The sequence below is a fragment of the Buteo buteo genome, chromosome 11 (assembly GCF_964188355.1).
Source record: "Buteo buteo chromosome 11, bButBut1.hap1.1, whole genome shotgun sequence".
NCBI lineage: Eukaryota > Metazoa > Chordata > Aves > Accipitriformes > Accipitridae > Buteo > Buteo buteo.
The window spans coordinates 24,150,289-24,164,902 of record NC_134181.1 but is presented as its reverse complement, the minus strand read 5'-3'; the positions used below and the strand labels follow the sequence as shown (position 1 = coordinate 24,164,902).

At 62.5% G+C, this 14,614-nt stretch overlaps 2 protein-coding genes across 6 annotated transcripts; both read right to left on the bottom strand.

Annotated features, from left to right (window-relative positions):
* Positions 1–514: 514 nt before the first annotated feature.
* Positions 515–10,287, bottom strand: CFAP45 (cilia and flagella associated protein 45). Of its 5 annotated transcripts, none has more exons than XM_075040613.1 (12): positions 10,168–10,287; positions 9,531–9,641; positions 6,314–6,450; positions 4,080–4,221; positions 3,264–3,434; positions 2,824–3,002; positions 2,463–2,592; positions 2,008–2,154; positions 1,803–1,916; positions 1,336–1,529; positions 885–1,109; positions 515–682 (listed from the first exon to the last, which is right to left on the bottom strand). In XM_075040613.1, the coding sequence occupies exons 1-12, from the start codon at positions 10,207–10,209 to the stop codon at positions 583–585; spliced, it is 1,692 nt and encodes a 563-aa protein (XP_074896714.1). In that variant the 5' UTR covers positions 10,210–10,287; the 3' UTR covers positions 515–582. The 5 variants fall into 5 exon arrangements, with proteins under 5 accessions (XP_074896714.1, XP_074896715.1, XP_074896712.1 ...); XM_075040614.1 differs by lacking the exon at positions 10,168–10,287 and adding an exon at positions 9,738–9,953; XM_075040611.1 differs by lacking the exon at positions 10,168–10,287 and having other exon boundaries at positions 9,531–9,953.
* Positions 10,227–13,925, bottom strand: TAGLN2 (transgelin 2). Its single transcript, XM_075040616.1, has 5 exons — positions 13,805–13,925; positions 11,225–11,422; positions 10,973–11,147; positions 10,793–10,895; positions 10,227–10,714 (listed from the first exon to the last, which is right to left on the bottom strand). Exons 2-5 carry the CDS (start codon positions 11,402–11,404, stop codon positions 10,573–10,575), a joined length of 600 nt encoding a protein of 199 aa, XP_074896717.1. The 5' UTR covers positions 11,405–11,422; positions 13,805–13,925; the 3' UTR covers positions 10,227–10,572.
* Positions 13,926–14,614: the final 689 nt, after the last annotated feature.

The following is a 14,614-nucleotide window of genomic DNA, read 5'->3' as shown; positions in this document are numbered from 1 at the left end:
TTAATCAGAGCCACTCCAATGGGAACCTGGCTCTCTGAAGCTGCCAGTCCCTATCCAAATGGATTTTAAATGTTTGCATCATGCTCCAGTCTCTTTGCTTTGCCCCTGCAGAAGGCCACTGCCACAGGGCCCGGAGGTGACACATTGGTGAGAAGGTGGCACTGCCAGGGCTGATGCAGCTGTGGGCAGCCAGGGCCAGGGCTGTGTGCATGAAGAGCCTGTCTGGCTCATGGGGACTCTACCTGAGCTACCCTGCGTGGGCTGGGAACACCCACACTGCTTTGGTGGTGACACTGAGCCATGCCAAGGGCCTGGGGATGCTCCTGGCTCCTCCAAGGACACGGGCCACCTCTGACAGCTTTCACCCAGTGGATGTGGGGAGATGGGCAAGGGGTGACCTTGGTCCCGGGAGTGGGGCAGGTTGGACAATGAGCCTTTGGGCTACTCAAACCCCAAGGGCAGCTCCCGGCCCATAAATCCAAAGTGAGAGAAGGATGAAAGACACTGTCTGCTCCATAAACATCTCTGTTCATTGAAAACTCAGCCTAATGGAAACCCCTAAGTCGCTGGGGAACCGGAGCTTCACTCCTCATGGGGCTGAGCCTGGCCAGGGGCTGTGCTTGCTTGGCTCAGAGCCCTCCGCTCCACTTGGGCGCAGTACTTCTCAGGGATGCCGGAGGATCTGCAGAGGAAAGAAATCATCAGGCATGCTGTACTACACTGGAGCCAAGCTTTAGGACCATGGGCCTGGAGCGGATCCTGTTTGGTGAGTATGCAGAAGAACCTGTGATGTGGCCCAGGGGTCAGGAGATGGTGGGAAGCCTGGGAGGACTTAGGGACATGCAGGGAACCAGGCAAGTAAGTGGCGACTGGCAGCACATCACCTGAGCTCCTGCATCTTCTGCTGCTTGAGCTGGGCAATGCGCTGGCTGCGCTGGCGGGACTCCTCCTCCAGCCGCTGGCACTCCTTGAAGGCGGCGACCCGCTCCTGCGCCAGCTGCTGCTGACGCTCCCGCATCTGGCGCCTGACGTCATTAGCATGGGCGAGCTGCAGACCTGCCTTCCGTGCTTCCTCTGCCTTCTCCTTCTCCATCTGCTCCTGCTGGGCCCTGCGGGAGAGCTCGGGGCGGATGAGAGGCCTTGCTCCATCCCCTGCAGGTGCTGATAACCTGCCCACAGGGCCTTGGCCAGCACCAGAGCCACCGGCTTTGCTGACTTGACGCTGGGAGCCCCCATGGCAGCCCCCCTGCCACTGTGTCACCCATCCCTCAGCCCCATTTCACAAGGCAGGGGCCAGCCATCTCACCAGTGAGCTCCTAGTACTGTCCCTCTCACCTGAGAATCCTCTCAAACTCGTGGCGGTCCTGCTGCACTTGCACGGCCATGCTGTGCTCCCGCTGGGCAATCTGCTCCAGGTGGCTCCTCTTCAGCATCTGCTCCATCTCGGCCTTCCTCTGCACTGCCTCCTTCTCCTTGCGCCGCCACTCTCGCTCAGCAGCCTCTTGGCTGCGCTTCGCCCTCAGCGCATCCTGACAAAGGGGGACAGTGGCAACGCTGGAGGGGTCATGGAGGGCTTCCCTCGGGGGGAGGTATGGAAGCACTTGACCATGGTTTTGCCTCTCTCCCAGCACCACGGCCAGCTCTGCTCCAGGACATCACCTTGCCCCAGGTGCTGGTTCAGACCTGCAATGCCCCAGTAGACCCACCACATCCAGGGGAGCTTCCACTTTGCTGGGGTGGTGATGAGGAAGGTGGCAAGTGAGCCAGCACAGGAGCAAATTGCATGTCAGCAAGCCGCTCACCTGCTCTGCCTGGTGGTCCCGGGCCCTCTCTTGCATGGCTCTCAAGCGTGCCATCTCCTTCTCCTTCTCCCGACGGATTCTCTCCTGCTCAGCTTCGAACACAGCCTCACGCTCCTGTGTGGGACAGAGCCTTGTGGCAGCTTCCTGCAGCACCTCTGCTGCCTGCTGAACCTATGCCATTGCCACACATGCTCAGTCCTATTACCATTTTCTGCCTCTGGTACTCGAGCACCTGCTCATCTGCCATTCTCTCCTGCTCCCGCTGCTCCTCCTTGCACCTCTGGTTCTCATCATTGATGTGTTTAATCTCAGCCTGGACTTTCTTCTGTTGCTCCTGTCTCCGTTCCAAGTCCTGGAAATGGTGCAGAGGGTCAGAGGGTGACAGGGCAAGCGCCGCAGAACAAAGCGCTCCCTCTGCTCCTCCCCATGTGCCTTCCTGAGGGCCCAGAAGCACACTCGCAACAAGGGAGGGCTTAGCAGCTTAGGTTACTTTCTGAGGATGCCTCAACTTCCCCAAGAGACCAGAGCTTTAATTCTGATGGCTGTTGACTCCACACACCAAGTCCGACTTACTCAGCACTGGGTCACCCTTCCAACCTTCCAACAAGGTGAAAATCTAGCTCCAGTCCCCCCTGCTCCCCAGTGGGGCACCAGTCGCACCTTCAGGTCCTCCATCTTCAGCTGCTCCAGGTACTCCAGCAGCTTCTGTGCCTCCTGGTCCCGTTGCTCAGCTCTCAGAGCCCGCTCCTCCGCATTCTGCTCCATCTGCTTTACGAGCTCCTGCCTCCCTCTGGAAAGAAAAGAGTGGAAGGGTTCCCTCTGGCTCTGTCCCACTCCCAAAAGCAGAAATGCCGGCATGGACATCAGGTGGTGTGTCTGCTGCGTCATGCTGCCTGGTCCAGCTGCAGTGACTGGGAGGTGTGCTGTGGTGCGAAGCCGGCAGCTGGAGGTTACCCCAGCTCTCGCACAAGACCTGGGAAGAGGAAGGATGCCTCTGCAGGGAAGAGGGACACTTGCAAACCTGATCAACTCCTGCTTCCTCCTGCGCTCCAGTTCCTCCTGCATCTCGTCAGCCTTTTTCCTCTCCACCTCCATCATCTTGGCCAGGCGCTTCTCTTCTTCCTCCAGCTCTTTTGCGATGAGCTGCTTCTCGAGGATCTGCATGTCACGGATCATGTGGCATTTGGCACCAAGGATCAGCTGTGGGGACAACAGGTCTCCCTGGTCTCCAAGTCAGACTTGGCAGTGGCAGCAGGGACAGACACACAGATGAGGAGGGGGAAAAGGGAAGGAGAGGAAGACCCTGGGTAGCAACAAGTAGAGTAAGGTTGAGGTCTAGAACACCTAAGTGAAGCTCATGGGGGCTCTTAGCAGGCTGTCCGAGCAGGCAGCACAGGCAGGTCTTAATGCTGGCAGAAGGCCCTGTGGTGCTGGGTGATGCTGGGGAGCCCCTGGCCCTACCTCACTGAACTCCTTGATCTCGTCTTCCTGCTCCATGCGCATCCTGCTCGCCCGCTGCAGGAGGTACTGGGCCCGCTCCCGCGCCTCCTCCTCCAGCTCGCTCAGCTTCCCTGTCTGCTGCTGCAGGATGGCCTTTTGCTTCGCTGCACTCTTGCGCTCACTCACTGCCTCCTGAGGGGACAGGCAGGGCTGCCAAAAGCCAAATGCACTCCCGGGGCAGCCCTGTGAGGCTGAGCCTGTCCAAGGGTGCTGTGGGGCAGGCAGCCTGGCTCACAAGGGGCATGCTTCACCACACTGCATCCCCGGCATGGAGCTGAGGGGCATGGCAGGCTCCTCCAGCACTGGCACAGGGGCTAGGTAGCCCCTTCCCACACTTCTATTAAGACACCCCACTCCCTTTGCAGGGTGGCAGAAATGCAGCACAAGAGGCTTTGTCACAGACTCCGAGGTCACCACGGGCTGGGGGAGCAACCGGTGTGGGAATGCTGGATGCAATCAGCGTGGGACTCCTTCCCCACCCATGGACCGGGCAAACCCAGGGATCCTTCACAGCCCCTCCTGGGCTGGGGATCAGAGGAGACCCAAGACACACTGCCATGCTGTCTCCCCTGCACGCTGCCCTGGTAGCCATGGGCACACGAAAATGTGGGTGAAAGGGGGATGAAGGTGGTGGCCCCTGAGCAGAGCTCTGGGGACAGCCACAGCTGGCACATCTCTGACCCACAAGGTTGGCTCTACCTGGGTGCATCCACCTCCACCCGCAGCCCGAGACCTGTCAGCAAGCAAGGAAAGAAGGGGCAGGGGGGAAATGCCTACGAGAATGGCTTCCTTCTCCGCTTTGAGGGCTGTCAGCTTGGCTTCACGCTCCTCCTTGGTCAGGACTCTAGCTGCTTCTTTAATGCGCTGGAAATCCTCCTGACCGATAATGAGGGATGCTGCTGGGTTCTCTGCAGGGATGCTGGTGGTACCAGGAGTGGGGCACAGAGAGGTAGCAGTCAGTGGCATGGAGCCTCTGATGGCTCCCTCCATTCCCTGCCCTGCTGATCTCCCTGCCTGGCTGTAGGACCTGCCTGGGCTCCCCACACCAGGGGCAGCAGGAGCCGCTCTGCGACCAGGAGTCACCCAAGAGCAATGCAGGAAGTGCCTGAGCTGTGGGGACCCGACTCTCCCGGTCAGGGGGAGGAAGAAACAGAAAGTGCAGTGAAAGCAGCACCACACTGTGATGCATGGGGGACAGGATGCTCAGCAGGGTGGCCAGGGGCCTCCTGGGAAAACCCCAAAACTTTCAGCACGGGCCTAGTCAGCCCCAATAAAAAAATGCTGAAAGTATTTCAGTCCAACTTGGCTCTCCCAGCTCTCATTTGGGAAAATTTTGACGACTGCCCTCACCCCTTTTCCAGCAGGACAAGCTGCTCAGCCTTGTCCCCCAGACTGACTGTCACTGCTCCTGCGTGCCAGATGGAAACCTCTGTTCTGTGCAGACAGATTTTGGGGAGCAGAAGCTGCCTTTTCACTCTGTTTAATGATACTCAGCCTGCTCAGACTCCAGATCTGCACAGCACAGTTCAGCTTTGGCTCTGCTGTCCTGGGAATCCACCCGGCACGAGATGAGGAAACGCCGCGCTGCCCAAACACAGAGCACCCTCTCCCCTCCCAGTGCTGGCAGGTGTCCCTCCAGCCGTCACCCTGGCTCTGCAGTGTCCTGCAGAGCCACAAACCCTGCCTGTGACTCATGCTGTGGTTTAGAGGAAATCACCGAAGCTCTTGGTGCCCCCATTTCCCCACTTGTAAAAATGTGGATAATAATATAGGGCTGTTTTCCAGGGGAGTTGTAAGGAGTTAATTACTCTTTGTATTACTCAGATACCATGGTGACGCGTGTGGTGTAGGAGCGTATATTAACCAAATGCATAGAGCACTTTGAAGATGTTCAGGACTAAGAATTTACTCATTATTATTGTGTGTCACCTTTCATCCACCCTTGTGAATATGAACAGATACCTGCATAATGATCATTCGAGAGCTGCATCACAGCATCGGATTCCAGGACGCTTTAAAGAATGGCTAATGGTCACAACGGCACTAATAAATGTAATGATACAGTGGCCACTGCTTTAGTCGTCCCAGTGTTTGGGTGACCAGCCTGGGATGTCTAGGGCCTGATTTTCAGGAATTAAACCAGCACAGTTTCCCTTAGCTTCAGCTGGAGCTGTGGCCGTGCGACACATCTGCAAATTGGCCTTCAGCTTCAGCAGCAGGGTCAAATAAGAATGTGAAAGTATAAAACCAGGTACCAGCCTTGAAAGCCTGAACCAGCCTCAAAAGCCTGCACCTGTGCCTCTATGCCATTTCACCCTCCACAAAACCCAAACCCAAACCTGAACCATCCGCAGGGCGGGTGTCACGTTTTACAGGGTGTAAGAGCATTACACGGAAGTTCAAAACAGGAAGAGAAGATGAACCTCACACCGAACGACAACTACAAGGAATATTTAGGGAGGTCAAAATGAGGCTAAATTGGAGCTGGCTGGGATAATGGCCCTATTCTTGTCTATGTGCTGCAGGCTTTTAATGAGGTGTAGTAATTAGGGCCAGGGTTCTTACAGTTCAGTCTTGCTTATAAAACATCCCTGTAGAGAAACACACAGCTTCTGGTGTGTAGGGGCTGCAGGCAACACTCCACTGCCTTTCTCACATGGGCCTTTTTGGTATTGGGGCACGGGAGGCAGCGTTTGATATATGCTGGGGGGCAGGTGCTACCCTGGGGGGCTGTTCAGCCCAGAAAGAGCTTTTCTGGCTGCTGAGAAGTTTTTATGTTGCTTTTTACTGGTTCTTATGATGATTCAGTGCCTCTGTAAAATGCTCAGTGCTCAGTGCTCACTGGCTCCATTGTTGCCCAAACCGGGTGTATCGGGGCGCTGCTGCCCATCCCTCCTACCCTGAGATGTCCTGGCAAACAGTTGGACAAGGTCCATGTGCTGAGACGGTGCTGTGACAGACTTGCAGAGCCCCAAAAGCTCCTCAGAGCTGCCACTCGGGCACAGACTTACACGAGGTCACGGATGAAGTCCTTGGTGATGAGACGGGTGGTCTTGGGCTTGTGCCTGCCAGAGGGTGACGCTTTTGGGGCAGTCTGCACATCCTGAAGGATCACAACAGGGCTGCCGGAGCACGACTGCTGCAGGTTCTGCAAGAAAGGATGATGTTTACTCTGGCTTTCCTGCCACTAGCCCGCACACAGCTCTCTACCCCCCGCTCCTGGGCACAGAGGTGCTCTGGGCACGAGAGGCCGCAAGGTTCCCCTGAGCTCTGACGAACACCCTCTCACACTGCCAAGACCAGTGACGTCTGGGCATGAGAAGGGTGTTTTGCCTCAGCAGCCTCAGCTCCGAAGGCCTGATGAGGACATGGGGAGAACCAAAAATACCCCTATGGCACTGGTTTTACTATAGAAGTCTGGGCATCAGTCTCTCACCCGAATCTGAAGTAAATGATGATCTGGTAGCTGCTTGCTCAGGGCAAGACCTCACAAATGCTCAAGCATCATCTTGGCTACCTCGAGCTGACGGCGGCTGCCCACTGCCCCACTCCTCACCATGGCCACCGGCACCTCTGTCCTGCTGAGCCCCACGGCCTCAGGAAAAACTGGGTGGAAACCAGCCCAGACTGACCCAAACTGGCTGGGAGCTGGCAGGGGGGTCCTGGGGAGGAAGAAGCGGGGACAGCTCGAGGTCTGGCCTTGCAGGCCAATCAAACGGCAGGCAGCCCTGGGCAGAAACCCGTCCTCCCAGTCCAGCCCGGACCGGTGCTGGTCCCTTCGCTCGAGTCGAGACTGCCACCTAGTGAAGCGTCACCCGGCTGCGGGGTGACTCGGGGACCCCGCTCCGCACTCCCCAGGCAGGGTGGGCGCTGGGTGCCCCCGGAGAGGCGGCAGAAGCCGAGGGGTGTCCCGAGCACTCGTGGGGCCGCCCCACGGGAAGATCCGATCAGGCCGCAGGGTCTCCAATGGGCAGGAACAGGCTCTTCGTCCAGCCCGGGGTGAAGCCCCCCACGGGAAGGGGGATTTCGGAGCAGGCACTGGTCTGCAGAGCAAACCTCCAGCAGCCGAGCTGGATGGTCCCTGGCCAGAAGACCCGAGCCCAGCAGGGCAGGTTCAACTTCCCGATGCCAGGGTCACTTCCCCGAGCCCAACCACGGCGCAGGCGTCCCAGCGAGATACTTGCCCAGGTCAGGGAACCACAAGAGCTAATCTAAGGTACACACAGATGTGTGGTTTCCCCTGGACTTCTATATACTAGTTCAGCTTTAAAATCCTAAACAACTGCTGGAACAAATCCTACAGCTGGCCAGGCAATGAGCAGTTCCCTGGGAACTTGCTGCTGGCAATATTTCCATTTTACAGGTCTGCAATATTTACACTTTACAGGTCTGATGGCCCCAAACCACAGGCTCTCCCGCAGTCCAGCACGGCAGGTACCAGAGCAGCTTCTCAGCCACTGGGAGCCCCAAGTGGGAGCTGTTGAATTAAAGGGTTTGGCACTGAAACACCCGTGCAAACAAAGATAATAGTGTTATTCACTGCAGCCAGCCCGCACATTGTCCCCATAGCCAGAACTCCTTGGACTAGACCTGGATTAATCTCAGGGAATTCAATTATCACCCATAGGAGCGTTACAACATTTTTATCTAACTGCCCTGAAGGCTTCTGAGATAACAGATCATAAACCTGCCTGGGGCTCCTCAGCTTGTAGGGTGTCCGAGGCACACAGACCCAGCAGCCTCGGAGCAGGTTGCTTGCCGGGAGCATTCCCAACCTCCTGCCCCACGAGGCAAACCATCCATACAGCCTCCAGTTGGGAGCGGAGGCAATCTTCATTACACTCTTCCTTCCTCTCCTCTGAAAAGCCAATGGGTTTGGCAAGTCTTTTTGGACAGATTTGTTTCAAACAATAAGACCCAGGAGAGGAAATTACAGCCACAAACACACACCCCCATGGAGGGACAAGTGCCTCAAACACAACGTGGTCCCCTCATGGTAGCCAGCCGCCTGCCGCAGCCCCAGTGGAGATGCCTCCAATGTTTTAACAGCTGAAGAGATGGCAAGCGTGAGATGGGCCAAACTCCAGTGGTTTCCAGCCTGGCCCTTGTACCTCGATCTGTGTCAAAGACGACGCAAAGTGTGGGGTGAGCCAACGGCTGCAGCCATAAACCCAACCTGCTATGGGGAGAGCACCTGGGAGAGTTGATAAAGGAGGTGGGGGAAGTAGTAGTGGGAGGAGGACATCCAAAGCATCACCCTTGCCTGGAAAATGCCATCATCCATCTCGGTGACAGTGGCTGCAGCTCTCCCCTGGGCTCTCCTGCAGGAGCCGGGGACAGCTGAGGGACGAGCGTGGAGGAAGACAGCCTTTTCCTTACAACCCTGGAGAGGAAAGAGCTGTTGCTCTCTGTTTATCTCCTCTCTCAATGGCCAGGGCATCCGGCCAGGAGGTCAGAGACCTGCTGCAATTCTGCCTCGTCTCCAAGGGGACCGATTTCGTAGCTCCCTGATGAAAGTCTAAATATGTTGGCAACAAGCTGCTCTGGAAGCTTCCAGCCCCTGCTCCAAGGACTCTCTCTATATCCCACATGAAATAACCACTATCTAACATACAAACCTGGTAATGCCAGCTCCTCCCCTTTACCAGGGTGTCTAACCTCCTGAGCCTCCTTTATCTCACTAATTAACTAATTACCCTGTGAAAAGTAGAAGTGTGCATCAAGGAGGACAGAGGCACACGCAGTCCCTGGTCTGGTCTGGTCCCTTGGCACGCTCCCAGGAGGCGGGGGTGGATTTTGAGCTCTCCCAGAAGGAATTGAACATTGGGCTCCCACAGCAGGCAAGGCATTAAGAGCGCAGAGGTGGCAGGGCCCGGGGAGGGCTGGCGAAGGGTGCGACAGCGTCCCTCACCCGGGAGGTTTGGAAAACAGGGACCGTGGAGGCAATATGGTGGAGAAGAGCCTCTGGCGAGCGAGCCGGGGTGAGCAGGGCGGGATGAGGGCCGGCAGATGAGGTGCGAGGGGGTGAGGCACCGAGCGCTCCCTGCCCGGAGGGTGCCCGAGCCGGGCTGAGGACCCCGGGCAGGACCCCAGCACCACGGTGCCCCGGGCGGAATGGGGCCGGCTCTGGCCTGGTGAGGTCCCGGCCACACCCTCCTCTCCGTGGCACTGCCCGGTGCAGAGGGGTCGGGCAGCGGGTGGTGCCCCCCGGTATCCCGGCCCCCTTACCCGGCTCTCCCCGAACAGCAGCTCATCCACCGCGGTGCTCCGGGCCCTCCTCCTGTACCGGCTGCGGGGCTGGCTGGGGGCACGGCCGGGGGGTGCGGGGACGCTGGCGGGCTGCAGGGGGACAAGGGCCGTGAACGGGCTGCGGCGGGGGGGACAGACCCGGAGAGGGGGGACCGGGCCCGGCGCACCGGCACGGGCCGCGCTCACCATCCCGCTCCGCTCGGCAGCCGCTGACCGTCGCCATGGCAACGCGCCCCCTCCCCCGGCAACCGCCGCGCGGGCGGGGCGTTCCCGAGCGCGCGCACGGGGGCGGGGCTGAGGCCGGACGGCCGCGCTGGACGGTGGGAGGGCGCGCTCTGTGGTGGCTCAGGCGCGCGTTAGTCAGCCACTGCCCCGCCCCCGCCAGCCAGCCCCGCCCACCAGCCCTTGTCCCGCCCCTCTCGCCCCCACCTCTCAGCCCTTGCCCTGCTCCCTCAGCTCCGCCCCTTCGGCCCTTGCCCCGCCCCTCCGCGTGGCCCGGCTGCCACCATGCTGTGGAGCGAGGCAGTGGGATCCCTGTGCCCCCAGGCTGGGGTCCCCTCAACCACCCCTGGGCCCGGGTCCCCCCACCCCCGTCCACCCCGGGGTCTCCCCTCACCCTCCCCACTCCAGCCCAGGTGTGTCCCCCTCCCCCCATCATGACTATCCAGGCCTGGAAAGAAGAGGAGCCGTTTATTAGGGGGGGGTTGCCCCCCCCAGCACGGTGGCAGGGCTGGGGTGGCACCACGGCCCCCAAGGCACTGGGGGGTTGCAGGTGCAGCGGTGGGGGGGGGCAGTGCAGCAGCCCCCTTCCCTCACACGTGCCCAGCAAAATAATAATAATAAAAAAAGACTTTGGTCCTGGAAATACTGGCAGGGGGGCAGGCGCCCAGGCTGGGGAACAGCTGGCTGGTCCATAAGGGCGGGGGGGTTAAGGCAGTTTGGGGGCTGGCCCCGGGGGACCCCTCACAGGCAGGGCCCCGGGGGGGCCGTGCCGGCGGCAGCCGGGGGGTGGCGTGGGCGCTCAGAGGATCTGGCGGGGCATGCCGTAGCCGGTCATGCCAGCCTGTGAGGCACCCCGGTTGGTGCCCATCTGCAGCCCGATGACGCTCTGGCCCTCCTTCAGCTTGTCCTCGGAGAAGACGCGCCGGTTCTCCTGCGACTTCCTGTGGGCACGGTGGGTGTCAGCGTCTCCGTGAGACCCCACGGCCCAGCACCCCCCCCCCCCAGCACCCACCACCTACTTGGGGAACCAGTTGGGGTCTCCCACAAAGAGCCCGTCGCCCTTGGCCACGGCCAGGCTGCCCAGGTTCATCAAGGTCCTCTGCACGCACGCCATGTTCTTCCCTGCAAGGCCCCAGGCAGGCTCAGCCCTGTCCCTGTCCATCCCCAGCCCTGTCCCCCACGCCCACCCAGCCACTCACCTTCCCAGAGGTCAACGGTCTGGAAGATATCGGTGGCAGCGATGCCGTAGCGCTCGGCTGCCTGAAGGAACTGTGAGATCTGTTCCATCTGCTTGAAGGCCATGGCGGATGCCTGGATCTTGGCCACTGGCCCCTGGCCCCGTGGGTGCAGGCTGTTGATGAGCCGGCACAGCACCTGGATGGGATGGACCCCGGGGGTCAGGCGGCACGGTGCGGCAGCCCCCTGCCCTGGCCAGCCCCAGGGGTACTTACAGTGCCGTCCTTCAGCCACTGCTGGAAGCCGTCCCTGCCAGGTGCTGGCTGCGCGACGTCCCCGCCACACTGCGCCAGGATCCACCGCACCAGGATCTGCTCTAGCTCGGGGTCATATTGCCGGTCGATCTTCTGCTGCACCTCCCGGCTGAGGCCGTATGATGGTCCCCGGTTTGCCATGCTGACGGCAGGAGGGGTCTGCAGAGACCAGACCCCTGTCAGCGGCTCTGGTGGCACTGGGGCATTCGGCATGAGACAGGCATGGCCCTGTGCCCACAGCATGGTAGAGCCCCTCGGGGACAGTGGGTGACAGCAGGCACAGTAGCTGCTCCCCAAGCACCATGGCAGGGCCCCATCCTGCCCGGCCAGGCTGCCTGGATGTCCGGCACGGAGCCTTATCACCCGTGCCAGGCACTGCCCGGGCTCTGCCCTGCCCTGCCTGCTTCCTGCCCAGCCAGCCAGGAGTGGGCAGTGGGTCCGTGCCCAACCAAGGGTGATGGGGCAATTTGGCCCTGGGCAGGGGGTGCAGTACCATGGCCCCTCAGTGCCGGGGCTGGACCCCCCGCCTTGAGCATCCCTGTCCCCGCGGCTCAGCCCCGCCAAGCGCGTGGAGACTTGGCAGGTGCTCGCTGCCGGTCGAAGCTTGTTTGTGAACTCACCCATTTGCTTGGGCCGGGTGCCAGATCCGGGACCGGCTCGTGAGCACGGGGCCTGGGGCTGCCGGCAGCGATGCCCTCGCTCTGGCAGGGGAGCCGGACCCGACCTGGCGGGCCCTGTGGCCAGGCATTGCCCTTGCCAAGGTGGCACCGGAACCAGTGCCACCGGTGCCAGGAAGGATGGAGGTTGTGCGAGGTGCCCACAGGGGGAAGCGAGTGGACCAGCACTGCCCTGCCCATGCAGCTGGGGTGCTCCAAGCCCTGGGGTGGTCTGAAGCCCCTCTGCCCACCAGTGACACAGTGGGTATGCCAGGCTGCCCGGGCTGTGCATTGCCCCCACGCCCAGTCCTGCATCCCTGGCGTTTGGGGGCACCCTGGCACGCAGAAGCGGGAGCATGTGCTGCTCCCCTCAGGGGTGCGGGTGCCCCTGCCAGCCCCGGTGCCCGTGTCCCCATGTCCCAGATAGGGATGTGTGACAGCTGCTGGCCTGGGGCAGCCCAGCCCATACCTGGGGGGACCAGACTCAGTTTGGGACAGAGCTTGACCCTGTCACATGCTTGGCTTCAGGCTTGGGGCTCCTTGACACCAGGAGCAGCCGGGGGATAAGCCACCCTGGCTCATGGGGACAGGAGCAAAAGTCAACCCCAAGCCCCCGGGGAAGCCGGCGGGAGCAGCAGGTCAGCCGTCCGAAGTCCCAGCACTGCAGCCACCCCGTGGCCGCAGGCTGCCCGGGGCCAGCCGTGTGTCCCCCCCAAAGCCGTCGGTCGCTGTTGGGCTCCTCGGGGCGAGGGCTGGGGCGCGGGCAGCCCCTGCAGGGAGGGAGCCGGCTCCCCCGGAGCGCGGGGAGCGCCCGGCCGGGGGCCAAGCCAGTTGGGAAACAAAGAGGAGCTGAAATTGGTGCAGACAGGGCTGATTTCCCGACACAGCTGGGGCTTGCCCAGACGGAGGGGAGGGCCGGACCCAGCCCAGCTGCGCCACCGCCGCGCTGGGGACCCCACGGACACGGCGGGAGGGGGCTGCACCCGGCCCGGCCGGGGGCACGGCCACCCTGGGGAGCCCATCGCAGCCCCGGGGGCAGCGTGGAGGGGATCCCAGCTGGGATACAGCCACCCGGGTGTCCCCAGAGAGAGCCTGGGGACCCCATAGGTCTCCGAGGACCAGCAGGGAGGGCACTATAACCAGCCCAGCTGGGACCAAGCCACCCTGGGGACCACACAGACCCTCCCAGTGCCAGCAGGGAGGGGACCCCAGCCAGCACAGGGCCAGCCTAGGGACCCCCGAGACACCCTAGGGCCAGCAGGGAGGGGACTGCACCCAGGGCACGGCCACCCTGGGGTCCCCATAGACCCCCGAGGCCAGCGGGGAGGAGACGCCCGGCTGCAACACAGCCGCCCTGGGGACCCCGCAGCCAGCCCAGGGTCGGCGGGGAGGTGACCGTACGGAGGACAGGGCCACCCTGGGGACCCCGCAGGCACCGGGGGGGCACCGGGGCGATACCGGGGAGGGGACTGGACCCAGCCTGGCGGGGACACGGCCACCCGGGGGCCAGCGAGGAGGGCGCCGGGGTCGCCGCGCCGACTCCGAGGGACCGCAGTCCCGGGACTCCCGGACGCGCCCCCGGGGCGCCCGGAGCGGCGGGGCCGGAAGCCGCACCCGGGTCCCGCTTCCCGGGCGCGGCCGCGTGTCCCTGCGGCTCCGCGGGCGCGGCGCCCGGCACTGCCCGGAGCCGTTACCCCGGCGGGGCGGGGCGGGCACCCCGGGGGACCGGTCCCGCTCCGGGACCCCGGGGCAGCGCGGCCCCGGCCATTTTAGGGCAGACCGGCCGGTCCCGTCCCAGTCCCCATCTCCATCTCCATCCCGATCCCGGGTCCCCGTCCCCACCTGCCGCCCGGTGCCCGCGGGCGCTGCCCGCGCCCCTCCCTACCTGCGGCGCCTATCCCGCGCTCCCGGTGCGGCAGTGGCGGATGCCGCCGCCCGCGCCCTTTTCACGGCTGATGTCAGCGCGGCCGGGGGCGGCCCGGTACCGCCCGCTCCCGGGGCGGGTCCGCCGGGCCGGGGCCGGGGCCGCGCCGCCACCGCACCCCGAGCAGCCCCGCCCCGCCCCGCCCGGCGGCCCCGCGGGGAGAGGGCTCCGGCCCGGGCCGGGGAGGGGACCGTGGTGGTGGGGGACATAGGGGGGTCGTGGAGGGGGCAGAGGGGCTGTGTGGGGACGAGGCAGCCGTGGTGGCAGGGGGACACGGGGGTTTTGGTGGGGACAGGGTGGCCGTGGTGGCAGGGTGACACAGGGCTTGTGGTGGGGACAGGGTGGCCGTGGCAGCCAAGGTGAGGACAGGGTGGCCGTGGTGGCAGGGACAGGCTGGCCATAGCGTTCGAGGGACGTCAGGGTTTTGGTGGGGAGAGGGTGGCTGTAGTGGCAGGGGGATATGGGGGCTGCGATGACCAAGGTGGAGACGGAGCCCAGCACGGTGGCAGTGGCGGACAAGGCTGTGATGGGGACAGGACTCAGCTGTAGTAGCAGGGGATACAGTCAGCACAGTGGAAAGGGACGTGGTGGGTGCCAGGGCCCTGCTGTGGGGGTGGGGACCGCCAGGGCCTGGCCATGGTGGCAGGGGGACAGCTCAGGCGGCTGCAGGGCCCACAGGAACACAGCCGCCCCAGCAGCCACAGTGTCCCTGGCAGCACAGGGAGGGGTGATGGCCCTTGCACAAGTCCCGTCTCCATGGGAAGCACGACC

Excerpts from the sequence above, each read along its gene's own strand:
- CFAP45 (XM_075040611.1), bottom strand. The coding sequence starts at position 9,740 with ATGGTGAGCGCGGCCCGTGCCGGTGCGCCGGGCCCGGTCCCCCCTCTC. Across the intron at positions 3,003-3,263 it reads AGATCAAGGAGTTCAGTGAG|CTGATCCTTGGTGCCAAATG; the intron begins GTAGGGCCAGGG and ends TTGTCCCCACAG. Across the intron at positions 1,530-1,802 it reads GGGACCACCAGGCAGAGCAG|GATGCGCTGAGGGCGAAGCG; the intron begins GTGAGCGGCTTG and ends CCCCTTTGTCAG.
- TAGLN2 (XM_075040616.1), bottom strand. The coding sequence starts at position 11,404 with ATGGCAAACCGGGGACCATCATACGGCCTCAGCCGGGAGGTGCAGCAG. Across the intron at positions 11,148-11,224 it reads AGTGGCTGAAGGACGGCACT|GTGCTGTGCCGGCTCATCAA; the intron begins GTAAGTACCCCT and ends CATCCCATCCAG. Across the intron at positions 10,715-10,792 it reads GACCCCAACTGGTTCCCCAA|GAAGTCGCAGGAGAACCGGC; the intron begins GTAGGTGGTGGG and ends CCGTGCCCACAG.